The sequence below is a fragment of the Schistocerca gregaria genome, chromosome 6 (assembly GCF_023897955.1).
Source record: "Schistocerca gregaria isolate iqSchGreg1 chromosome 6, iqSchGreg1.2, whole genome shotgun sequence".
Classification (NCBI taxonomy): Eukaryota; Metazoa; Arthropoda; class Insecta; order Orthoptera; family Acrididae; genus Schistocerca; species Schistocerca gregaria.
In genome coordinates this window covers 245,124,726-245,147,564 of record NC_064925.1, presented here as the reverse complement: position 1 = coordinate 245,147,564, position 22,839 = coordinate 245,124,726, and the positions used below count along the sequence as shown (strand labels likewise).

General features: G+C 44.0%; 1 protein-coding gene across 1 annotated transcript in view; it reads right to left on the bottom strand.

Annotated features, from left to right (window-relative positions):
* The window catches only part of LOC126278128 (poly [ADP-ribose] polymerase tankyrase-1-like), a 106,887-nt gene that overhangs the window by 33,280 nt on the left and 50,768 nt on the right, over window positions 1–22,839 (bottom strand). Inside the window, exon 2 of the mRNA XM_049978016.1 lies at window positions 18,045–18,624. Within this exon, the coding sequence (XP_049833973.1) occupies window positions 18,045–18,613 (569 nt within the window). The 5' untranslated portion in view covers window positions 18,614–18,624. The remainder of the gene's footprint in view (window positions 1–18,044; window positions 18,625–22,839) is intronic.

Below are 22,839 nucleotides of genomic sequence, written 5' to 3'. Positions count from 1 at the left end.
TCTGCTACCTTGTCACTGTGGAGAATGACACTGAATGTCGAGGTCATCACCTTTCGACAGCTGTTTGGAAACGCTCCATACTGCTACAAACTCTTCATTTCCTTATATTGCGACGTTTTCAACATTTTTGTCAGTAAGAAACACCGCCTATATCTTCTATTTCAAACAGCATTGATGTTGTGGGAGCAGCATAGTTAACACTATGTGATGTCCAACTTTCTGTGAGAGAGAATGGATCGAAACATGTCGTAAGACGTCATGGTCTCCTGACCTTTATTGCTTACATATTCCGCCCTCGCAATCACATTCCGCACATCAAGACGCTTCATTCGAACCCGAACTCGATAAGATAAAGTCAATGTTGTATGAATTCATGTAAACAATACGCAAATAACAAGTGCGCACCGGGGATGAGATATTCGAAGCTGCCGTACACAGACACACATTCAAGACATTACGGTCACAAGAGTTTGAGAGAGGCGGACCACACGCCGAGAGGCTGGTCCCTTCAGAGGACGATTCAGCCTATCTACGTTGGACGGCGACCGCCTGTGGAGCAGGCAGCGTTTGCCCAAGTGAAAGAAAGAACGAGCCCGTGTTCGGCTTAAAAGCAAATTCCGCTACATTGTGTGGGAGCGCCCAGCCTACGCATTCTATACAAACATAGCACGCAGTTTCAGAGGTTTCACAGGGAGACAGAAAACGCCAAACTCCGATGCTACAGATTTCTGGATTGGTCGCCTTAAACGAAATGTCATTCTCCCGATTTAGAAGAGCAATGCTGATTGGCAAACGATATTCCTGAAGCCTTGAGCTGAAGGAGTAATGGAAGAGACCATAGATATACCCCTTCACGTCTGGCGTGGAGAGGGGCCGTTCCGTTGTCGCTCTTGGAGCGAGAACACATAACCAGAGCGTGCGCCTCGTACATGTATTCAAAGATCGAGGAACAAGTCTCTCCTCAGTACTTCACTGGGAGAGCACCTCTGTCGAGAGCGTTTCGGAGTGCAACTCTATATTGAGTCCTTGTGATTAAGTGTTGTGCACTGTGTTGGCCGCCACACTTATTGTGCGGTTTGAACAGACAGAGTTATAGTTAAATGCCTGCGTGCGAATTTCTGACTGGTGTACCCTAGTTAGACTAGGGGCGAATAGGAGTCCTTGACTTCATCAAGGAGCAGGGAGAGTTTGATTGGCAAAGGTCAATCCAGATAGAACGAGAGTTATCTGTCATCAGCGAGCGGCGCAGACAGCAGTCATCGCAGCTCACGGTGGTGTGCGCCACAGCTCTTGCGAGCCCCGTATTTCCTCCACAACAATACACTTCACTGCATTTCACATGCAACTGCCTCAACCGCACCTAGCAGCATTCTAACGGATAATTATTCCAGTTGAGTCGACAAAAAGGTGGAACGTTTTACGAAATAAGCCACTCGAACAGCAATACAAATTTCGGAAGAACAAGCAATTCAAAGCAAGGTCGCAAAGGTTACACTGAAAAAATATGATCAGCGGATCAATAAAATAGAACTTAAAAACAAAGATCAGTTTCAAAAACTTCGAACAGAGTTGATACAAACTATCGAAGAAAATATCGGGATCGATTACACCTGTAGCGAAACACCTGACACGTCAAGCATTAATTCAGTACACGAGCACGCGCTTTTTAAGAAAGTTCAAGTAGAACCAAGGCTAGACGTAACACTCGCACAGAAATCGATACAGAAAACCCCAATTAAAGTAATACATGACATGCTACAGGACCAGGTACAGTATCTAGAAAAACACAACACATTCACTCAGCCGATACCAATCGAAAGACAAGCAACTGAACCAGTAAATCCAGTGGCACGACATAATAGCAGCACAGGTACTATACCGCGAACGACGAGAGTGGAAACACACGAACAACACTTTTGTTCACCAATGATACGATATGACGCGGATTAGATTATCAGAGAATAAACACGACGACACAAGCAGTGGCAGATTATTTGAGTCCATGAATCAGCCACAAACCGGATTTATGAGTAGATATGATACAGACCACTTCCTTACAGTTAGAAAATTTCAACATTTCAAGGAAGAAAGCGGCAGCTTGCATACATGCACATTCATCGATTAGTTTCAAGCAGGCTTTCCAAACCACTGGAGCGTAGCTCACAAACTTGACTTCATTTGTGTACACATTTCAGGGACAGTAGCAGAGGTGATGGAAAAGATCGCGGCTACCTGTACATCTTACCTACAGTTCAGAACCGTATTTCTCGAAAGATATTGGTCCAAGGAGGCGCAAAACAAAATTAAATACGAGTTACTCCAGATGACACCATATGAAAACTCAGGAGAGAAAAGCGTGGTAAAATTCTTTGATACAATGGACGAAAAGAATCAATGCCTACACAAACCATACAGTAACGGAGAGCTCATACGTCTATGTAGAATGAAATTACCGGTAAAGTATCAACAGGCAACAGCGGGAAAAAATGAAAATACCGAAGAATTCAAAGCGGTTTTGAGGGAGCTTGAATTTATGTTTAAAGTAGACGAGGTGAAAGAAAAAAGAAAGGGAAGGGAACAGCAAAAGGAGAGGACTAGGAACGAATATTCCAATAGTAATAATCGTAATCCTAACACCAATAATTTCAGGTAATTTAACACACAAGGACAGTGGCACAATGGAGACAATTGGCATAGAAACGTTAACCAGAATAGTTGGTACCGAAATAGGAACGGTAATGGACACTCATACAATGGCGGATATGGGTTTAGGAATCAAAATGCCAACGGTCAAGGGGACTTTGAAAGAGGTCAAGATGTTAGAAACAGCAACTGGCGAGACCAGGGCGCGAATAATTACCGCGGAAATTTTGGTCCACAAAGACAAGAACAACACAGCAAAGGGAAACCAGAAGTAGAAGTTAGGCCACCGAATACGGCAAAACGTAAAGATTGACGTGAAAAAAGCGGAAGACGTTAGGCAAACCAACGTCCACCCTATCTTATACTAACCACTAAATCAAAAAATAAATTAAGAATCAACGAAATAACACATTAATTAAAAGAAAAAGAGACACAATACACACCAACAATCTCTTGCAGTATCAATTACACTACAAAATGCACACAAATAATGAATGGTTCACAACAATTGAAAGAATGAAGAAGTGGTAGGACATGATTAGAATAAAGAAAAGAAATTATATATATATATATATATATATATATATATATATATATATATATATATTTCTTGCATTATATAAAATCAGAGTCTTTTTTTAATAACAAATATATGTAAAACAAAAATTGTAAATAGTTCTACACATCAGAGGGACATCGCCACCAGCACCAGTCAAATGGTTCAAATTACTCTGAACACTATGGGACTTAACATCTATGGTCATCAGTCCCCTAGAACTTAGAACTACTGAAACCTAACTAACCTAAGGACATCACACAACACCCAGCCATAACGAGGCAGAGAAAATGGCTGACCCCGAAGGGAATCGAACCCGGGAACCCGGGCGTGGGAAGCGAGAACGCTACCACACGACCCAGCACCAGTCACCAGCTCCCTTAAAAACAGATGCTTCGAGATAGCGATGGAGAGGGAACAGACATGTTGAGAAAGCACTTAGGGCAATAACAACAACATGAAGACCAACGTCACACTGGAAATGCAGGTTGCAACCAGGTTGGGCTTCAGGAGGACAACACGCAGCACGGACATTTCATACGTCACGACACTGCTACACAATGGAAGAGCGTGGGGAGAATCATAATACGACAAGACGACAATGAAGGTACAAAAAGTTACTAAGATCTACAAACTGATCAAGTAACATTTGGAAAGGCAGTCAGATTCTACAAATTCTATATCACTCCTACACTAAAATTCACATATTCCTAGCCCAAGAAGAACAGAAGAATGCAAGAAAGAAGAGAAGAACAGAAGATGCAAGATGAAGAAGGGCAGAAGACAGCAAGATACCTGTCTTTCCATGAACTTTGAGGCATGGCAGCTACCACCACCACCTGTCCCTTGCGCAGAATGACAGAATAGCCCCCACACGCTCACAATGTTAATGCCGGATTAGCACCTGACACAGACCTCAAAGTCATGGTAGAAAAACAAAATGTATGGCTGTGTAGTCATATTCTACTTCTATGTGGTACAACAAAGAAAACGCAATGTATCAAACTGCTTATGAGACAGCAGCACAAGAACCCTCCTTTTGTGAGTCTCGTCTCGTCTCGCTTAATTCACGGACAGCCTCTGTCCGGAGATGATGGAGGCTAAGCAGCGGTGCTGCTGTTCCTCCTTTCTCCTCTGTGTTGTGGTGTGGATGGCCTCACGATTTGAATGGGCCTCTGGCTACTCCGCTGAGTTTAAAGCAGCGAAGTAGTTTGTCGCTGGCATGTCCTCTGGGGCAGGCTTACGCCTGCCGGAGCGCCACTCCTCTTTCACCCACTTCTCTGCGACCAGGTAGATGTGTTCCCAGTCGGAGGGGGTGAAGATGGGGCGGCTGTTGAGCAGTATTAGCTCCTTCCTCGTTACCACCTCACGCAACATGCCTCGCGTGTGGCGAAGATCGCACGGTTGGTGAGGTAGTGATGGTTTTGCGTGTGCCGGCGTGAAGGGGTACGGGTTGTCCCCATGAGGATACGACCCGTCCTTCAGCGACGCCACGATCTTTTTCAGGAAGGGCTGCACGCTCCGCTCGTCCGGAAGCGGAAGGGGCAGTTCTTCGACGGTTTCCTCTTCTTCGGCTTGCGAAGAAGCCGGCGGCATCTCTTCCTCGGATTGTGCTGCTTCTTCCACGTCTGTCTCCGAGGGAGTGGACAGCGCAGGCGTCCAGACGTCGACTTCCATGCTCGAAGCCGCCTGCATCGTTGCAGGAGGCGAGTCAGTGGACGTCTGTGTGGCGGCGTCTACCCCCACTGGCCGCCTCACGGGGGCGGCGGGCGCAGGGACAGGCGGCGCCTTCTTGAAAAGTCGCAGCTCCTCTCGCAACTCTTGCAGCTGCCGGTGGAGACCGACGATCTCCTTCTGCATGGCCGCTCTCTCTGCCGCCATCGCGGTTTTGAGGGCTGCCACGGCGTCGTCGGTAGCGGCGCTGGGCGAGATTGCGGCCGCCCCGTTGTCCCTCTTGGGCGGGGGTGGCGGAACGGCCGCCTCTTCTTCGTGTACCGCTTTCTTGGCGGTTGTTGTTGGTGGTCTCCGCTGCTTCAGATATGCGCACCTGCGTGCGTTTGCGGCGTGCGAGCCGCCGCAGTTTACGCACGTTGGCGCGACGTCTGAAGGCTTGTCGCAGTCACGTGTATCGTGTGCCTTTGCACATTTCAAACACGCAACTGCTTCCCTGCACGACCTGGCGACGTGACCCATCTTCTGGCAGCGGTAGCACTGCCTCTTGTGCTGCGGTCGGCTGCGATTCTTCTTCTTGTTGCTGCCGCGGCCGTCTCCTGCCAGCGTGAGCAGAAGCTTTGCCACAGCAGCAAGTTTGCCTCCCTTTCCGCGTCCGGACATGGCGATGGGCTAGTTTCGAAAGAAGCGAGAAAGAAAAGCACAACGCAAACGGTGCGAGCCGCAGCGAGTCGAGCAGCGGAGTGTGTGATAGTCGGTATCGTCTTCCTCCAGTACAGGCAACAAAAGTTTAGGCAGGTCTGTGGAAGCGACTTAGATGACTGTTCGTCTGCTCCAGTGGACCAATACATGTATATACTGGGTGTCCCAGCTATCTTGTCCACCCAAAATATCTCTGGAAAAATAACAGCTATTGGAAAAACACTTTCACCGGTATCACAGTAGGGCTGGGGCCCATGAATGTACATATTTGGGAACATAGTAAAACGAAAGCATATGTGTTTTTTAACACAAACTTATGTTTTTTTAAATGGGCCTCCTATATTTTTTCTTCCTCAATCCATAGCATGACAAAGCACATACACTATGGCGTTGATTGCATCGAAATATTCCCATTACATCCCGAGATATTGAGACGCGAAGTTGACGCTTGAAACACCCGACAGGCGCTGCTAGCGCACGTCCTGAGTCTCAGGCGTGAACCCCATGCTGCCCGTAATCGCGATGTGATTGACATGTGTAATCACACCTCCATACTTATCAAGAGGGACACTTACTTGTCAATCACATCGCGATTACGGGCAGCGTGGGGTTCACGCCTGAGACTCAGGACGTGAGCTAGCAGCGCATGTGTTTCAAGCGTCAACTTTGCGTCTCAATATCTCGGGATGTAATGGGAATATTGCGATGCAATCAACGCCATAGTGTATGTGCTTCGTCATGCTATGGATTGCTGAAGAAAAAATATAGGAGGTCAATTTAAAAAAAATTAAGTTTGTATTAAAAAACACATATGCTTTCGTTTTAGAATGTTTCCAAATATGTACATTCATGGGCCCCAGCCCTACATTGATACCGGTGAAAGTCGTTTTCCAATAGCTGTTATTGTTCCAGAGATATTTTGGGTGGCCAAGATAGCTGGGACACCCTGTATAGTGGGATTGTCACATATGGTCGATGTCAGCACGCAGACGGTATCTGTTTCCTTGTATACTGTAAGAGAGAAATGCAGTAAAATCTTATTGAGGCTTCTTGAGCCATGTGGAGGCCAGACGGTATCGTTTAGCTGACATGTTTGCGGGTGTTTGTCTTCTTGTCATGTTGACTGGCGCCACTCGGTTTTGAAAGCGTCTGCTAGTGGGAGCAGCGGCCTTTATCCATATTTTGTAACTGTAGCACTATCTTTGGGGCGAGGTCGTTGTTTTCCCAGGTCGTGTGAGTGGGCCAGTTCTGTTGGGAACTGAGGAGGAGCAAGGTCCGCGCAGTGCCACAACATGCTGGCACCGCTGGCAGCATCCTTGGACTGCCGGATGGAATAGCTGTGGTCACGAGGGTGAACGACCTCACCATAAACCGGATCCAGCAAGCTTTAAGATGAGTGCATTTCGACCCCAGAAGAGAAACCTCCGCCGCTGTGATATCTCGCGATTCTCCAGTCACTTGGGTTCGTGTTGCTGCTCGAAGTGTCACCGAGGTGAAGAGCACGTGTGATTCCTCTGCTCTGGTGGTAATTACTCCTTTCTCGTTACAGGCGCCCTAAACACAGTATTTTGGATGTAGGGCAGACCGCCGATTCCTGTTTTGACGTGTTGTTCCATCGATGCATTTTGTTTGTCGGACGTCAGGTAGCTTCAGCAAGATTATCATTAGTCATTCGTTAGACTGTCAGTAGTCTGAGTTACCACCTTGTGAAGTGAATGCAACTATTGGCTGCCTATCTCAGCGCTCGCGAAACTGTTTGTTGCCGGACCTCATTTCCGTTCCTGACGTGTAAGGCCTTCAGCCATGATTGTGGTCATTTGCTTTAAAATTATAATTTGGTATTTTTAATTTAGCAGTAAGCCTTAAACCCTTATTTACTGCCATTCCTGGGGTCTGATGTCTTCTGCTGTGTTTATGGCGACTTACTTTAATATTTCAATACCAGTAACTTGTAAATTGCAGTGAGTTCTTAAACAATTCTTAATTTATTGCCATTCTTGGCGTGTAAGGCCTTCAGCCATGATTATGGTCGTTTACCTTAAAATTCTAATTTGGTATTTGTATTTACGCACTAAGCCTTTAAAACCTTATTTACTGCCATTCCCGGCGTCTGATGCCGTCTGCTGTGTTTATGGTGACTTGCCTTTAATATTTCAATACCTATAACTTGTAAGTTGCAGCGAGTTTTAACAACTCTTAATTTATTGCCATTTCTGGCGTGTAAGGCCTTCTGCCCAGATCACAGTGGCTTGCTTTTAAAACATTATCTGTTGTTATAATGGTAATATGCTAAATTGTAACTCACTGAAAACAATATTATTTACACTGTTGTTTATTCCTTCATTAATAACGTGTGGTATTTTTTATTTATTGTTGAGTCTGGAATTACTGATTTAAAATAAATTGTAACTGTAAAAGGTAACCAATAGTATAATTGATTACGGCCCCGTCCACAAACGTAACCGAATCTTGCCTTCCCTTGACTACCATGTTTTATTTCTACCAGCTGATGTTACAAAAAATAACAATCAGATAGAGAGACAGACACTGTTATGTCAATGAACACTCAGTAACCATTACACTGTCGTATTTCTAGCATGGTAATCATAGGAAGACAAAGAAACAGATTAGGACACATACAGCGTGATATTTATAGAATGTCACTAGACATCGATGAATTGTATGTGTTATGCTTGTGAATTTCTTTGTGCAGTCCATGTTTACTTTCGTGGTTGTGAATTTCCTCCTATACGTTAATGTGCTATTTTTCTCATTATGAAAGCTCTCTACCTGTCAGACTTCTAACTGATGGAATAGTGCTGTTGGAACGTGCTGGGATTTCGAGGAAATTAGCATGGGTCTGTAACTTGACATGAGACATCTCTTACTCGTCAAAATGAGGTGGATTCAAATGCTGTACATCGAAGACTCAAAGATTCCTGAGAATACGGCAGATAAGCGATACTCTGATGAAAGGGAAGTTTAGAAGTGAGCTCTATACCGTTTCCTCTAAGCTCTGTGGACAAACCTGGTAAAATCTCTCACACAAGTCTTTTGCGGTGACTGCAGTGTGAAACTTGAGGACTAATGCGAAAGTTTTCTACAGAGATACAAGCAGCGGCAGAAGTTCCGTCTTTTGTTTTCTCGATAAATAAGAGACAACACGCTTCCGTGAGATGGATGGTTTGAAATCGTAATATGTAAACTAAATTTACATTTACTTCTACACTGAAGGGCCAAAGAAACTGGTTCACCTGCCCAATATCGTGTAGGGCCCCCTGCGAGCGCGCCTATGTGCCGCAACACGAAGTGGCATGGACTCAACTATATGTCTGAAGTAGTGCTGGAGGGAACTGACACCATGAATCCTGCAGAGCTGTCCGTAAATCCGTAACAGTATGACGGGATAGAGATCTCTTCTGAACACCACGTTGCAAGGCATCACAGGTATGCTCTGTAATGTTCATGTCTCGGGAGTTTGGTGGCCACCGAAAGTCTTTAAACTCACGAGAGTGTTCCTGGAGCCACTCTGTAGCAGTTCTGGACGTGTGGGTTGTCCAATTATCCTGCTGGAATTGCCCACGTCCGTTGGAACGCACGACAGACATGACTCGACGCAGGTGATCAGACAGGAAGCTAACGCACGTGTCACCTGTCATACACGTATCTAGACCTATCAGGGGTCACATACCACTCCAACTGCACGCGCACTACACCATTATAGAACCTCAACCAGCTTGAACAGTCCCCTCCTGACATGCAGGGTCCATGGATTCATGAGGTTGTCTCCATACCCGTACACGTCCATCCGCTCGATACAATTTGAAACGAGACTCTTGCGAGCAGCCAACATATTTGTACTCATGAACAGTCCAATGTCGGTGTTGTCAGGCCCAGGCGAGGCGTAAAGCTTCGTGTCGTGGAGTCATGAATGGTACATGAGTATGCCTTCGGCTCCAAATTCCCATGTCGGTGATGTTTCGTGTCGTGGAGTCATGAATGGTACATGAGTATGCCTTCGGCTCCAAATTCCCATGTCGGTGATGTTTCGTTTAATGTTTTGCACACTGAAACTTGTTGATGGCCCAACATTCAAATCTGCAGCAATTTGTGGCAACGTTGCACTTGTGCCACGTTGAACGATTCCCTTCAGTCGTCGTTCGTGCCGGTTTGCAGGCTCTTTTCCCGGCCACAGCGGTGTCAGAGATTTTCTGTTTTACCAGATTCCTGATATTCATGGTACACTCGTGAAATGGTCGTATGGGAAAATCCCTACTTCATCGCTACCTCGGAGATGCTGTGTCCCATCGCTCTTGCGGCGACTATGTCACGTTGAAACACACTTAATTCTTGATAACTTGCCATTGTAGCAGCAACAACCGATCTAACAACAGCGGCAGGCACTTGTCTTTATATAGGCGTTGCCGAGCGCAGCGCCGTATTCTGCCTGTTTACGTGTCTCTGTATTTGAATACGCATGCCTATGCCCGTTTCTTTAGCGCCTCAGTGTATGTGGTTACTTCGCAAGCCATCATACGGTGTGTGGTGGAGGGTATCTTGTACCGCTAGTGGTCATTCCCTTTCCTATTACGCTCGTTAAATAGAGCGAGTGAAAAAGATTACCTACATGCCTTCCCATGTGCGATTGTATCAAAAATGGTACAAATGGCTCTGAGCACTATGGGACTTAACATCTATGGTCATCAGTCCCCTAGAACTTAGAACTACTTAAACCTAACTAACCTAAGGACATCACACAACGCCCAGTCATCACGAAGCAGAGAAAATCCCTGACCCCGCCGGGAATCGAACCCGGGCGCGGGAATGCGGTGGTTTCTGATATCTTATCCTCATGGGTCTTATGCAAAATGTATGTTGGCGACAGTCACTTCTGCTAAATGTTGCTTCTTAATAGTGTTTCTCGATAAACACATTGTCTTACCTCTGGGGATTACCATCTGAGTTCTCGAATCATCCTTCCACTAATTTGACGGTAGCCTATAGGAACACTTCTACAGGGCCATATTCTGAGGGAAAATTAGGTCTGCAGATCACACACATTTGGAATGCGGCGGTCAGTAGACAGGTGTGAACATTTCGGTTTGCAGGAAGGATGAGGAGAAGCATATTGTTCAACATCCTGGTGTTTATCTCAGCAATATTTAAAGCATACGGAACTTATAAGATGGATAGGACAAGTTTAGGGAGTCTGGAACCATTAATAGCTCTCTGGCACGGCGAGGGTGGGATGTCAGCCAGGATTTGTACAGCCCTGTGGAGGGGTGAGGTTTGCAACACGGTTCAGTAGGGGCAGCTATTCCCATGCATTCCGGAGCATTAGTTCGGAAGCAGTATACAAGAATTGTAAGTGACTTACTTCCACCAGCATGACAACACAATGAAGAGAAAAAACGCAATTCGCATTGGATATCTTCAGCTATTTGACGACCATTGCCACCCATTTCGGGGAAGCCTTCAGAGATGTCACGGAAGCGTCTGTAATGGTAACCAGGAGAGTGCAACCTGACTGCAGGAAAAAATTACTCACCATGTAAATGGTCTCACGTGATCAGTTTAATTAATTAGCCTATCAGTTTGATATCAATGACGTGCCACCAGGCGTGTGGAGGGGGAGTGAGAGTACCACAGATATGATTTGAGAGTTGGAGCGGAAATCAGGAGTTTTTCGGTTGCGGCCTAATTTTTTAACGAAATTTCAGTCTACACCTACACAGAAAGAGATGACCATCTTTAAAAAAAACAGATGTATTTCCGAATTTATAAAGTTACAGGTGGTATAAACCTGATATTTACAACTTCTCTGTGCTGTTACCTTAAGAGAGTTCGTATCTGACAAAGCATTTGTTTACTCTACTAGGGTTCGAAACTGAGGAGGCATCCTGTGTCTGAGGTAGATTTTAGCGGTCCGTTATGAGGCAGAAATGAGTTAAATAATCTAGTCCTGTGATGCATGACATAACAGATAAGAACAGATTTTTCTACCTGATGAGGAATACTTAGAGAAAATATAGCCTATGCCATAGTGCTGTGCAAGATTTTCACAACAAATAAGGAGAAACTCGAGGTGTGTGGTCAACAACATCCCTCTCTGGGAGTTTTTAACCTCTATGTCCTCATCGAATTAGTCTGAACTGCTGAATGCAGGGTGTTACAAAAAGGTACGACCAAACTTTCAGGAAACATTCCTCACACACAAATAAAGAAAAGATGTTATGTGGACATGTGTCCGGAAACGCTTAATTTCCATGTTAGAGCTCATTTTAGTTTCGTCAGTATGTACTGTACTTCCTCGATTCACCGCCAGTTGGCCAATTGAAGGAAGGTAATGTTGACTTCTGTGCTTGTGTTGACATGCGACTCATTGCTCTACAGTACTAGCATCAAGCACATTAGTACGTAGCATCAACAGGTTAGTGTTCATCACAAACGTAGTTTTGCAGTCAGTGGAATGTTTACAAATGCGCAGTTGGCAGATGCCCATTTGATGTATGGATTAGCACGGGGCAATAGCCATCGCGCGGTACGTTTGTGTCGAGACAGGTTTCTAGAACGAAAGTGTCCCGATAGGAAGACGTTCGGAGCAATTGATCGGCGTCGTAGGGAGCACGGAACATTCCAGCCCTATAATTCGCGACTGGGGAAGACTTAGAACGACGAGGACACATGCAATGGACGAGGCAATTCTTCGTGCAGTTGGCGATAACCCTAATGTCAGCGTCAGAGAAGTTGCTGCTGTACAACGTAACGTTGGCCACGTCACTGTATGGAGAGTGCTACGGGAGAACCAGTTGTTTCCGTACCATGTACAGCGTGTGCAGGCACTATCAGCAGCTGATTGGCCTCCACGGGTACACTTCTGCGAATGGTTCACCCAACAATGTGTCAATCCTCATTTCAGTGCAAATGTTCTCTTTACGGATGAGGCTTCATTCCAACGTAATGAAATTGAAAATTTTCACAATCAACATGTGTGGGCTGACGAGAATCACGTCATCGACACAGATTTTCTGTGAACGTTTGGGCAGGCATTGTTGGTGATGTCTTAATTGGGCCCCATGTTCTTCCACCTACGCTCGATGGAGCACGTTATCATGATTTCATACGGGACACTCTACCTGTGCTGCTAGAACATGTGCCTTTACAAGTTCGAAACAACATGTGGTTAATGCACGATGGAGCCCCTGCACATTTCAGTCGAAGTGTTCGTACGCTTGTCAACAACAGGTTCGGTGACCGATGGATTGGTAGAGGCGGACCAATTCCATGGCCTCAACCCTCTTGACTTTCATTTATGGGGGCATTTGAAAGCTCTTGTCTACGCAACCCCGGTAGCAAATGTAGAGACTCTTCGTGCTCGTATTGTGGACGGCTGTGATACAACACGCCATTCTCCAGGGATTCCACGCGACCTTTTTGTAACACCCTGTATATCCAAGCCACTGGTACTTGACTGTCAGATCAGGACGACTGGCAGCATGAGTGGTCATGAGGATGTTGTACAACAGGAAGTTGTGGATTAGCTTGGGCTGTGATGGGCAGCAGTTCTCCTGCCGGGCGGCCCTTCAGGTACACAATACGCTCAGTAGATGGTGTTGGACTAGACTGGAGGTGATCGGTAATTTTCTTTTCTCTTGAAACACCGTGTTCACGTAAGATAATGAGCACTGCCTTTTTAAAAATTGTTGTACGGTATATTTCTGATCTTTCTGTTGGCTAGGATGCTACTTGTCAATAGGTGTAAGTGTGATTAATTCCAAATGATGTTTTTACAGGAGTCTTGTATATAGCAGTAGAATGTTACAGGCACATTGAGACAGTGGGTCATTGTAGATTCGCAGGACGCTACTCCCTTGCACTTCAGTGATAGCTTGCTATCCTATTATCATCATCAACACCGATCCTAGCCACATAGGGCTATTGGCTAGATCGGCTAGAGCAACTGTCTAGTGCTAGGCTAAAAGCGAAAATATCTTCTCCACATCCAACACTTATTCATTTATAGATCGACAGGAGACTACTCCTGTTTGTTTCAGTAATAGCTTCCTCTCCTATTATTACCTCCCACCCTCCCTGTACAGGGTTATTGACTAGACTGGCTGGAGCAACTAACTAGTGCATGATCAATGGCAACTCAAATTGTTTAAACAAACAATATACTGCTCTGCATACAAAATAAAGACTTTCATCTGTCCGATACAGCAGCCTGGCACTGACAGTCCTTTTCTTTTTATCGCTCTCATTTCCATATGGGGGATGGGAGGGGACGTTGGTTGTGTTGTGAACAAGGTCAGTTGGTCTCAAAACCTCAAGGTGAACATACAAAATTTGATGTTCCTGCCAATAAGTTCTAATTTCCTGCCAAAATTTCAATTTCCCGCCATTTCCAGGGATGGGGTGGGGGGCGGAGGGTGGTGGTAGGAGATTGGAGGGAAGGAAATCACGTGCCAGCTGCGGAAACACATGACGTCATTAGGGGGTGTGATAATTAATTGATAAATTTGCATAATTAATTTGATATCAGTTTCACAACAAAATTTTCCTCGAAGCTCCACTGCCCCACTACTAAGGCCAGCTTTCGGATACACTGACAGATACATCCCGCTCCTGGATGGGCAGCTTATGCTTGTGAGATACTGAGTTTTAATATCTTTCAGTGCACATATTTTCAGTACTGCAAGTCGGCCATTTGTGTTGTCACGTCATTGTTTGTTTGTGAAAGCTGGGACTGTCAGCTACTAAGCCGCTGGCATGTGCAAAGATCGGCCTGACAGGTATAAGGTGTTGTCTTGCAAACTACGGAGATGTGAATGTGTGGCTGACATTGCAGTGGCCATATACTTTACTACATCTTGACGTTGCAACCAGTGAGCGTTTAAAGCCTAGCGACATGAGAAATGGGAAACTGTGATTATGTTGCTACACTCACTGATTCATCTTGCAGCATACTAAAACGATCTTCTGCTGCTAAAGAAAGATACACAAAGCCCTCTTCTTGAACTTCATTTTATGGAGCATGGTTCCACTTATAGCTTCCTTAATGTAAACAGAAGTAAGAGCGACAGAAAACAACTAAAGTGTTCTTACAGTAAAGGGGTTTAAAGTGAGTTTTAGATCATGCAGAACAAGTCCAGTGAAGGTCACTGCTTCTATGCTGGGCATCACATCTTTGTTCCCAAAGCAAGAGTGTCGCCTGGGTGTAGAGTGTTACGGTTTAATTTTTTCAGAAACTTGATGCCAAATCTAAAGGCCGGTCCACACGCAACGACCTGTCAGCGCAGATGTCTGTACATGCAAAAGATCGCTGCAAACGTGTTGTGTTCACACGACACAAACTCCAGCCTACTACTCGCCTGCCATCTGTCGGTGTAGAAAAGAAATGTCAGTGGCAAGCGACTACGCTCACCGAAAACGTCAGAAATTTAAGTAATTTGTTTTGAAATTTAAGAATTGAAGAAATTCTGTTGTGGTCTGTGTTCGCAACTTGTGTTGCAAAAACATTCAGACAAAACGCAGGAAACAGAGAGAGTGGTCAAAATGGTATACATAGTGGCTGCTAAAGCGAAAGCATTTTTCGCACGTACATTTACTGCGACAGTTGCAATGCCACCCTAACGACTGGCAAATTATTTACAGATAGATGTCGAAACTTATAATTGTCTCTTAACGCTCGTAACCTCTCATATTATACGAAATAATACTTGAATGAGAAGATCAGTTTCTCTCCACGAACGGCTGACGGTGACATTAAGATCCCTGGCAACAGGAAGGAGCTATAAGGACTTCAAATTTTCAACTGCAATTTCTAAACAAGCATCGAGTAAAATTATACCCAAGACAAGTGCAGCTATTTACGCTATCCTGAAGGATGAGTTCATGAAGGCAAGTCAAGTACATTAATTCTGTCGAGTTATAAATAATATTTTTGCTGATGAAGAATCACAATATTTTTGCTGTTTTAGACGTGTTTGAATCACAAAATACCACAAACTTAGCTGGTATATTTCATCCACTCCAACACCAGATCTTCGAGATTTTTGAACTTTTGATAATTATTTAAAGTAAACAGTCCGCAACAATTTTTATTATTATCGTTTCTCATTTCGCCGGTGCGTCAACTTCTCGTAATTTTTCAATTAATGCACTGTATGCAGCTGTCTTTTTGTTCCTGTCACTGTACTCTTTACTTTTAATCTTCCACAAACAGGGGTCATTTCTATAAAATTCAATGAATTCACTGATAAACTGCCTGGAACACTGACGAGCGTCAGCCATTTTAATGCTCCGTGCGCACAAAGACAAACACTAGATTGAACAAGCAGCTGTTTCGCGCCAGATTTGCGGCGATCTCCGGTCCACACTCTCCAACTTGTCTGCGCAGATGTGGTTTGAACTCACAGGTTTGAGACGATTCGCTCAAACCTCCAACTCAAACTTCGATGTTTGCACACACCTCATGTCGGTGCAAATCTCCTGTGCACTCGATCTGTCTGCGCAGTAGAGTTGTGGCGATTCGTGAATGAGTCGTTCATTTGAACGACTCTAAATAAAGAATGGAATCGTGATACGGACGAATCGTCGTTCAAAAGAATCGTAAGAACGATTGCGTGTTTCCGAGTCGTGACGATTCCAAGTTCCACCGATTCATCAATCTCCCCATCGCACCTCCCTCAGATTTAGTTATAAGTTGGCATAGTGGATAGGCCTTGAAAAACGGAACACAGATCAATCGAGAAAACAGTAAGAAGTTGTGTGGAACTATGAAAAAAAAGCAAAATATATAAACTGAGTAGTCCATGTGCAAGACAGGCAACATCAAGGAAAGACTGGGCTACGGAGCGCCGTGGTCTCGTGGTTTGCGTGAGCGGCTGCAGAACGAGGGGTCCTTGATTCAAGTCCTCCCTCGAGTGGTAAGTTTACTTTTTTATCTTCGTAAAGTTATGATCTGTCCGTTCGCTCATTGAGGCCTCTATTCACTGTAATAAGTTTAGTGTCTGTTTTTTGCGACCGCACAGCAAAACCGAGCGATTAGTAGACGAAAGAACGTGCCTCTCCAATGGGAACTGAAAACATTTGATCGCAAGGTCATAGGTCAACCGATTCCTCTACAGGAAAACACGTCTGATATATTCTATACGACACTGGTGACGGCATGTGCGTCACACGATAGGAATATGTTATTGACCCACCAAACTTGTACACTTGGCGAATGGGTAAAAAGATTCGTCTACCTTGCCCGATTTAGGTTTTTTTGTGGCTGTGATAATCACTCCCAAAAAAGTGATGAAAACATAACGGGCGGATAGATAATAATTGTCTGAAAATAAAAAATTAAACTTTTCACTCGAGGGACAACTTAAAGCAAAGACTTCTGGTTCTGTAGCCTCTCACGCTAACCACGGGACCACGGCGCTCTTTAGCTCACACTCTCCTTTATGTTGCCTATCTTGCACATGGACTACTCAGTTTGTATATTTTGCTTATTTTTTTCATAGTTCCACACAATTTCTTCCTGTTTTCTCGATTGATCTGTGTTCAGTTTTTCAAGGCCTATCCACTGTGCCAACTTATAACTAAATCTGAGGGGGGTGCGATGGGTAGGTTCCCTCCTTAGTACGCTATGCTTCGAAGGCAACTTCCGAATCATGCCGAGTCGTGCCGAATGATTACGACCGCCAGATGGCAGTCAAGTGGAGGATGCGTGTGAGCAAAGGAAGCCATTTTGCATCACCTTTCGCACAAATCGACTCCTCTTTCCTGGCATACTGAAATAAAACAATAGATGCAATCAAATCAAACGTGACCTTTCATCAATTAAGGCATTACACGTATAAATCACACTTGTAACGTCATATGCATGTTTACTCACAAATAAACTATTTCTGGCATATCTTATCATGACACAGTTCGATTCTAACCCCACTGACAATTTCAGACATGTCCTGCCATCTGAGAGTAAGATGTAGAACTTTTTGCATTCCGTAAGAATCGTGCCATCGCAGACTAGAATCAAACGTGAAAGAATCGTGGACGAATCGTAGGAATCGATTCGCAATGTGAGATTGAATAGTAGGAATCGAATCGGGAAAAAGAATCGTGTTGGCCAACTCTACTGCACAGATGTGATGTGCACAGACATTTGCGCAGACAGATCGTTGCGTGCGGACGGGCCTTAAGGAACAATGTGCTGTCCACATCCATTACAACAGAACTCATTGCTGCAAATAATGACGGGAAGTTTGAAGTCGAAACAATGTTTAAAGCTACGAAAAACTTGGCTGTTCCATGACTTCTGCTAGTTAACTTGTCTTGTAATAAACACAGGTCAATTTAGAGATCGACTGAATCTGTCACGGGAAGGCAGTGAAAGCTTTGTGAACCAGCAGCATGTTACTTTTGAAGCCATCGACAAAGGTGTTAGGAAACACCGATGAGCGCCTCGTCTCGTGCTTACCTGGTTTCTGCAGGTGGGTCAGCAAGCAGCCTACTCACTTCGACTAAGTCTTCAGGCTGGCTGCGCATCGCATCTGCCCATCCCTGCGTGGCCATTACCTGGAAGTTGTGGGCCCTTATGAAGGCGACTGTGGCCGCAGTCAGATTCGGGCAGGAATGCCTCACCGCAAGCACCGCCGTGGCCGCCGCGTTTTCCACGGCGAGCTGAGCGGTCACTTGCTCCTCGCAGACAGCCTTCAACCCAGACACACCATACTTGTCAGCGGCAGTTAGCAGCTTAATAAGTGCCATGTGGGGCAGCTGGGGGGCCTGGAGGGTGTACATGTAGTCCAGCAGCTCCCTCATCACCGGACCCTCCACGTCTGTGACGACGACGTGCCCGCTGTTGGCCTCCAGCGTGTCGTGTTGGAACATTGCCTGGAACACGGGGCTCCTGGCGGCCAGGACAGTCCTATGCGCCGCCAGCCGCGTCTCCCCCGCCACCAGCGTCACGAATACGCCTTCTCCCGCGTCAAGAAGGGCGCCCAGTTTCACGGCTGCAGTCTCTTGAACCTCTTTAACTGCTGCCATTGTGGATGATTCTGAAACATAACGCCACTGAGTACCCCTTTGCCTTGTCCATTTCAAGTCAAATACAACGCCACGTTACTGTGTCAATCTGATGCTGAAGCTCAATAGCTGCAAATTTTCATCAACCCAATAGCAGTATCTCCTGAACACCCATTATACTGCACATCGTGACGGTACGTCACATAAATGGACATTTGGAGAAAGGGAAAGGAAGTTTTTCTTGTGAGACGTGTGAATTATAAATTACTTCAAGACAGTGTACGTGTGCGCGATACACAACAAATAGCAAAGAACGTAAGTTATTATTATCAAAACACAAATATCGATTCATTAACAAAACAGTTTGTTTGGTATAATCTCTGTGTAACATCATAGAGTAAATATCTCTGGAGTGAGCATTCACATGCGCAGAACAGATTTTGTGTTGTCAGCATACATTGCCGGCCTGGTCACAAGATCTCGGGATGTTGTGTGTTTGTCCCTGTATATTTAGAATGTCACTACATCCCTAGTACAGACGGACTCTTTTCATACGTGTCGTGGATTATTTATATATGTTGCGCAGACATTTTAACAGTATCCATTTGATACTGGAAATAAACCAGCTACGTAACTTTTAAGGGCAAGTGTATTACATTCTGCTTCTTTGCGATAGGTGTCACAGTTCAGATGCACTCGATTTTTGGTAGTTTTCGGTATGATACGGCACTTCATAATATTACAGAGCGTGATGTACATTTTTATAGTGATAGTCTTGCGAAACGACTTGACAGTAGGCTAGTACTTTTGCAAGTGTCCGAAAAACACCGAATTTGTCGCACATTAGCGATTATATCCCTGCTAATTCGTCCTTTTTGCTTGTATTTCTGCGTATTTATTTTCTTACTTTTGCGACCTAAAGCACAATTTTTCTTACTGGTGGCACTTTGAGATATTTATTTAACGCATTTTACGTACTTGCTCCTAGTTTATTAAATAAATAGTAGACTGAGTAAGCTATATACATAACCGACAAGTCACTGATAAATGCATGGAGGATAGTATTTACTGAAACAACTAACCATTCCCATTCCTGTTCCACTAGCAAACTTACGAGGGGAAGCGATTGTTCGTAAGGTCTTGTACGAGCCGTAATATCTGTTATATAGTCATGAAATCGTAGAAAAATAGATCTTCAGAATCAAGCCTTAATTATAAGGCGTCTCGAAATTTTTAAACATATACAGTGTCTCTTACTAATTTGATAACTATAATTAGAGCTACATGGTATGTATCCATGAAAAGTTACTATCCCTCATTTCACATATTTTTCTTTGCATCCGTAGCAACAATAGTAATTCACCCTCGCTACTACACAATCAACAAACGGGAAACACAACAAAAACTCTTGATGTTATAATCATCAAACGCTGCAGAAAGCACACACGCACAGTGAAGTCCCGAAAACACGTGACAATCCTGGTTTAATGTTGCCAACATGTGCAGAACGCAATGCTCACTCCAGAGATATTTACTCTATGTGTAACACAGGCCATGAAGATCTGAGACAATGCTTTGATTGAACTAGCTCTCCTGTTTTGTTTCGTCTAGCGGTAGACCACCATTGTAGTGCTGTCTGATAATTAACGTAAGTTTTATCTGTATTTTTGAAAAAATGTAATAGAAATTGTTATTAGAAAGTGTGCATTATTGAAAGTTGTCACCTCTCATGATCGTAACCATTAATTATAACTAACAACGTTTTTACATAACTTCGTAGTGCAGGGAGTTGATCTCCCCTGGCAGGATTTAGTCGGCCATTACACTGATTGTATTATTTAATTAAAATTTCAAGTCATAATATTAAATGTAAATGCGAGAGACTTCTCAGTTTTGATCTTTCATTAATTTCGAAGTTAAAATTATTTCGGTCACCAAAATTCACAGCACTGCATGAGTTCAGTATGTTTTATTTTGGCCGCCTAACGGCAGACGAGATTCTCTCCAGGTTTGCCTTGCAAATAATGAAAAAGAAATATTGAAAATCATTACATTACGCAATATCTCAGTTAATCTTTATGTAATTTGGTACATAAATAACCAGTAACCCCTGAGACTCATATTAATAATTACAGTTTGCGTAAGAATACGCGTATTTTCTTTTCTAAATAGCAGCGCTCACTCAAACTATTTATTAGAAGGCGGTGAGTCGTGCGCTGTGTTTAAAAAATATTATATCGTACGTACTTCGGGGCAGCCGTACGAGTGTCATAGCGTTATAAGTTAATTAAAACTCTCATGCTAACCCACAATATTTAATGCCACCCCAACTAAAATCATAAAATATATAATTATAAAAATAAAAATATACACTTATACCGTGATAACACGTCCACGGAAGTGGTGGAGACCTCATTTCTTACACCGGTAACAAGGTAACAAGGACCTATAGCGGTACTTCACTAAACGTTTTCCCCTTTCTAGTATCTATGGGTATTCCCCTATGGGTATTCCCCACCTATATTTTATGACTTGAATCTGAATTAATCTGCACTTAACAGCTAGTCCTGTATGTTGCTATGCAGGAGCTGGTTCAGACAGTGAATTCCTGATCTGCTAATAATAAAGTCTGGGTGTCTCACTGGGAAGTGTTACCTCAGGAAAACTGTCAGAGACGGACTCCAACTGCTTCTCAACTCGCCTGGCTTATGCCAACATGACAATGTCCAACCAAGCGTAGGGCGATATTTGAGCCAGTAATACAGAATATGCCATCAGTTCAGCTAAAATACGTGCTACCGTTTTCGATGTAATCTCAGGTTACCACAGAACTGCAGATAATACTGTAAAGTGGACAGTTTTCATAGACATTATGAAGTGGTACTGATAGTACACTCCTTTGAGTGCCAATGATATCTGAGTGTCACTAGATTGATTGCTGAGGTACTGTGTGGCATAATAAGAATTTTCTCTATTTAATACTCACGAAATATGGCCTTTGCATATGAGAATGAACCCATCTTTGATTCATTTTAATGTGTCACACTTCGCATTTTGTTTCTATTCCTTTCCATTTGTATTTGACTGCATCAAATTTGAATGTTGTGGATATGGAAAATTGAGAGACTAAGCAAAATTGCTGAAGGGTAGTGGGTTTGCCAAAGTATAACCTATGGAGAAAGTTAAGCAAAGAGATTGCCTCACAGCTTACTAAAACATCGGCATAATTGACTGCAGAGGATGTGAGACGGCTACAGCTCATAGCAGACGTTCCCCTCCAAGTACTTTGAACAAGGACGCGCTCTTGTGGAGCTCTTGCTCGTAAGACGAATAAAAAGTTATCAGTTGCATTGTCGTCGACGATATCTGCAATGTGTCGTTTAAATCCGATGTAGACAGCGAAGTGGCATAATTTTGATGATATAGAGTAACTGGCACAACTCACGTTGTGGCCATTGAGACTGAATTTGGCCATCACCTCCGCAATCTGTTTTGTGAATAATGGGCGGTGAAAGTTGTTCGTTTGAGAGAACGCGGGTCCCTGCTGCCTTTTAACTGTAGTTTTTGTGGGGCAAAGCTGAATTTTATGCAAGTTTCTTTGTAACGGGGACATGAGCACATGTTCGTGCCATTTCTGGGAGTAGAGATAAACGAGTAGAAATTCAAACTTCCGTGGATGTTTAATCTTGTTACATGTTTGCCAAAGTAGACAGAAACGGGTCAGAGTATTTTGCCAAGTGAGTCTGTCCATTTGGGTAGCAGTAGTTCATGTAGAAAATAAATCGAGAGTAATTCAGGAGTTGTTTAACATCCTGTAGTTTCATATAATGACTTTGATGATCCTCAGCCACGTCTTACGTAACAATTTGATAATTTTCGGTGAGTTGTCTTTGTGAGTTCTAACGGATTCCGTGGTTCCTGCCATTCTGTTACTTCCGCTGTGCTTGTTTAATTAATTTGTTTCAGTCCTTCTGAATGAAATAATGGCAATTGAAGCCAAATTCATCCCAGCACTTGAGATTTTAAACTCCACATTCCATTTTATTTGTGAAGCCAATCCACTTCACTTTCTTAACGAGGACAATATCAAATATGTTGGCCCATCATAGTAGTGTGCAGCACAAATTCGGTACTCGCCGTCGTGGAGTTGCGTGAAACCGCTCAGGAAGCCCAGTTTTGCTGCATTTTCCGACAGTGTAAGTTAATGCAATTAGTCGCGCATCCCCCACCGTACTCCCTCCTGTAGT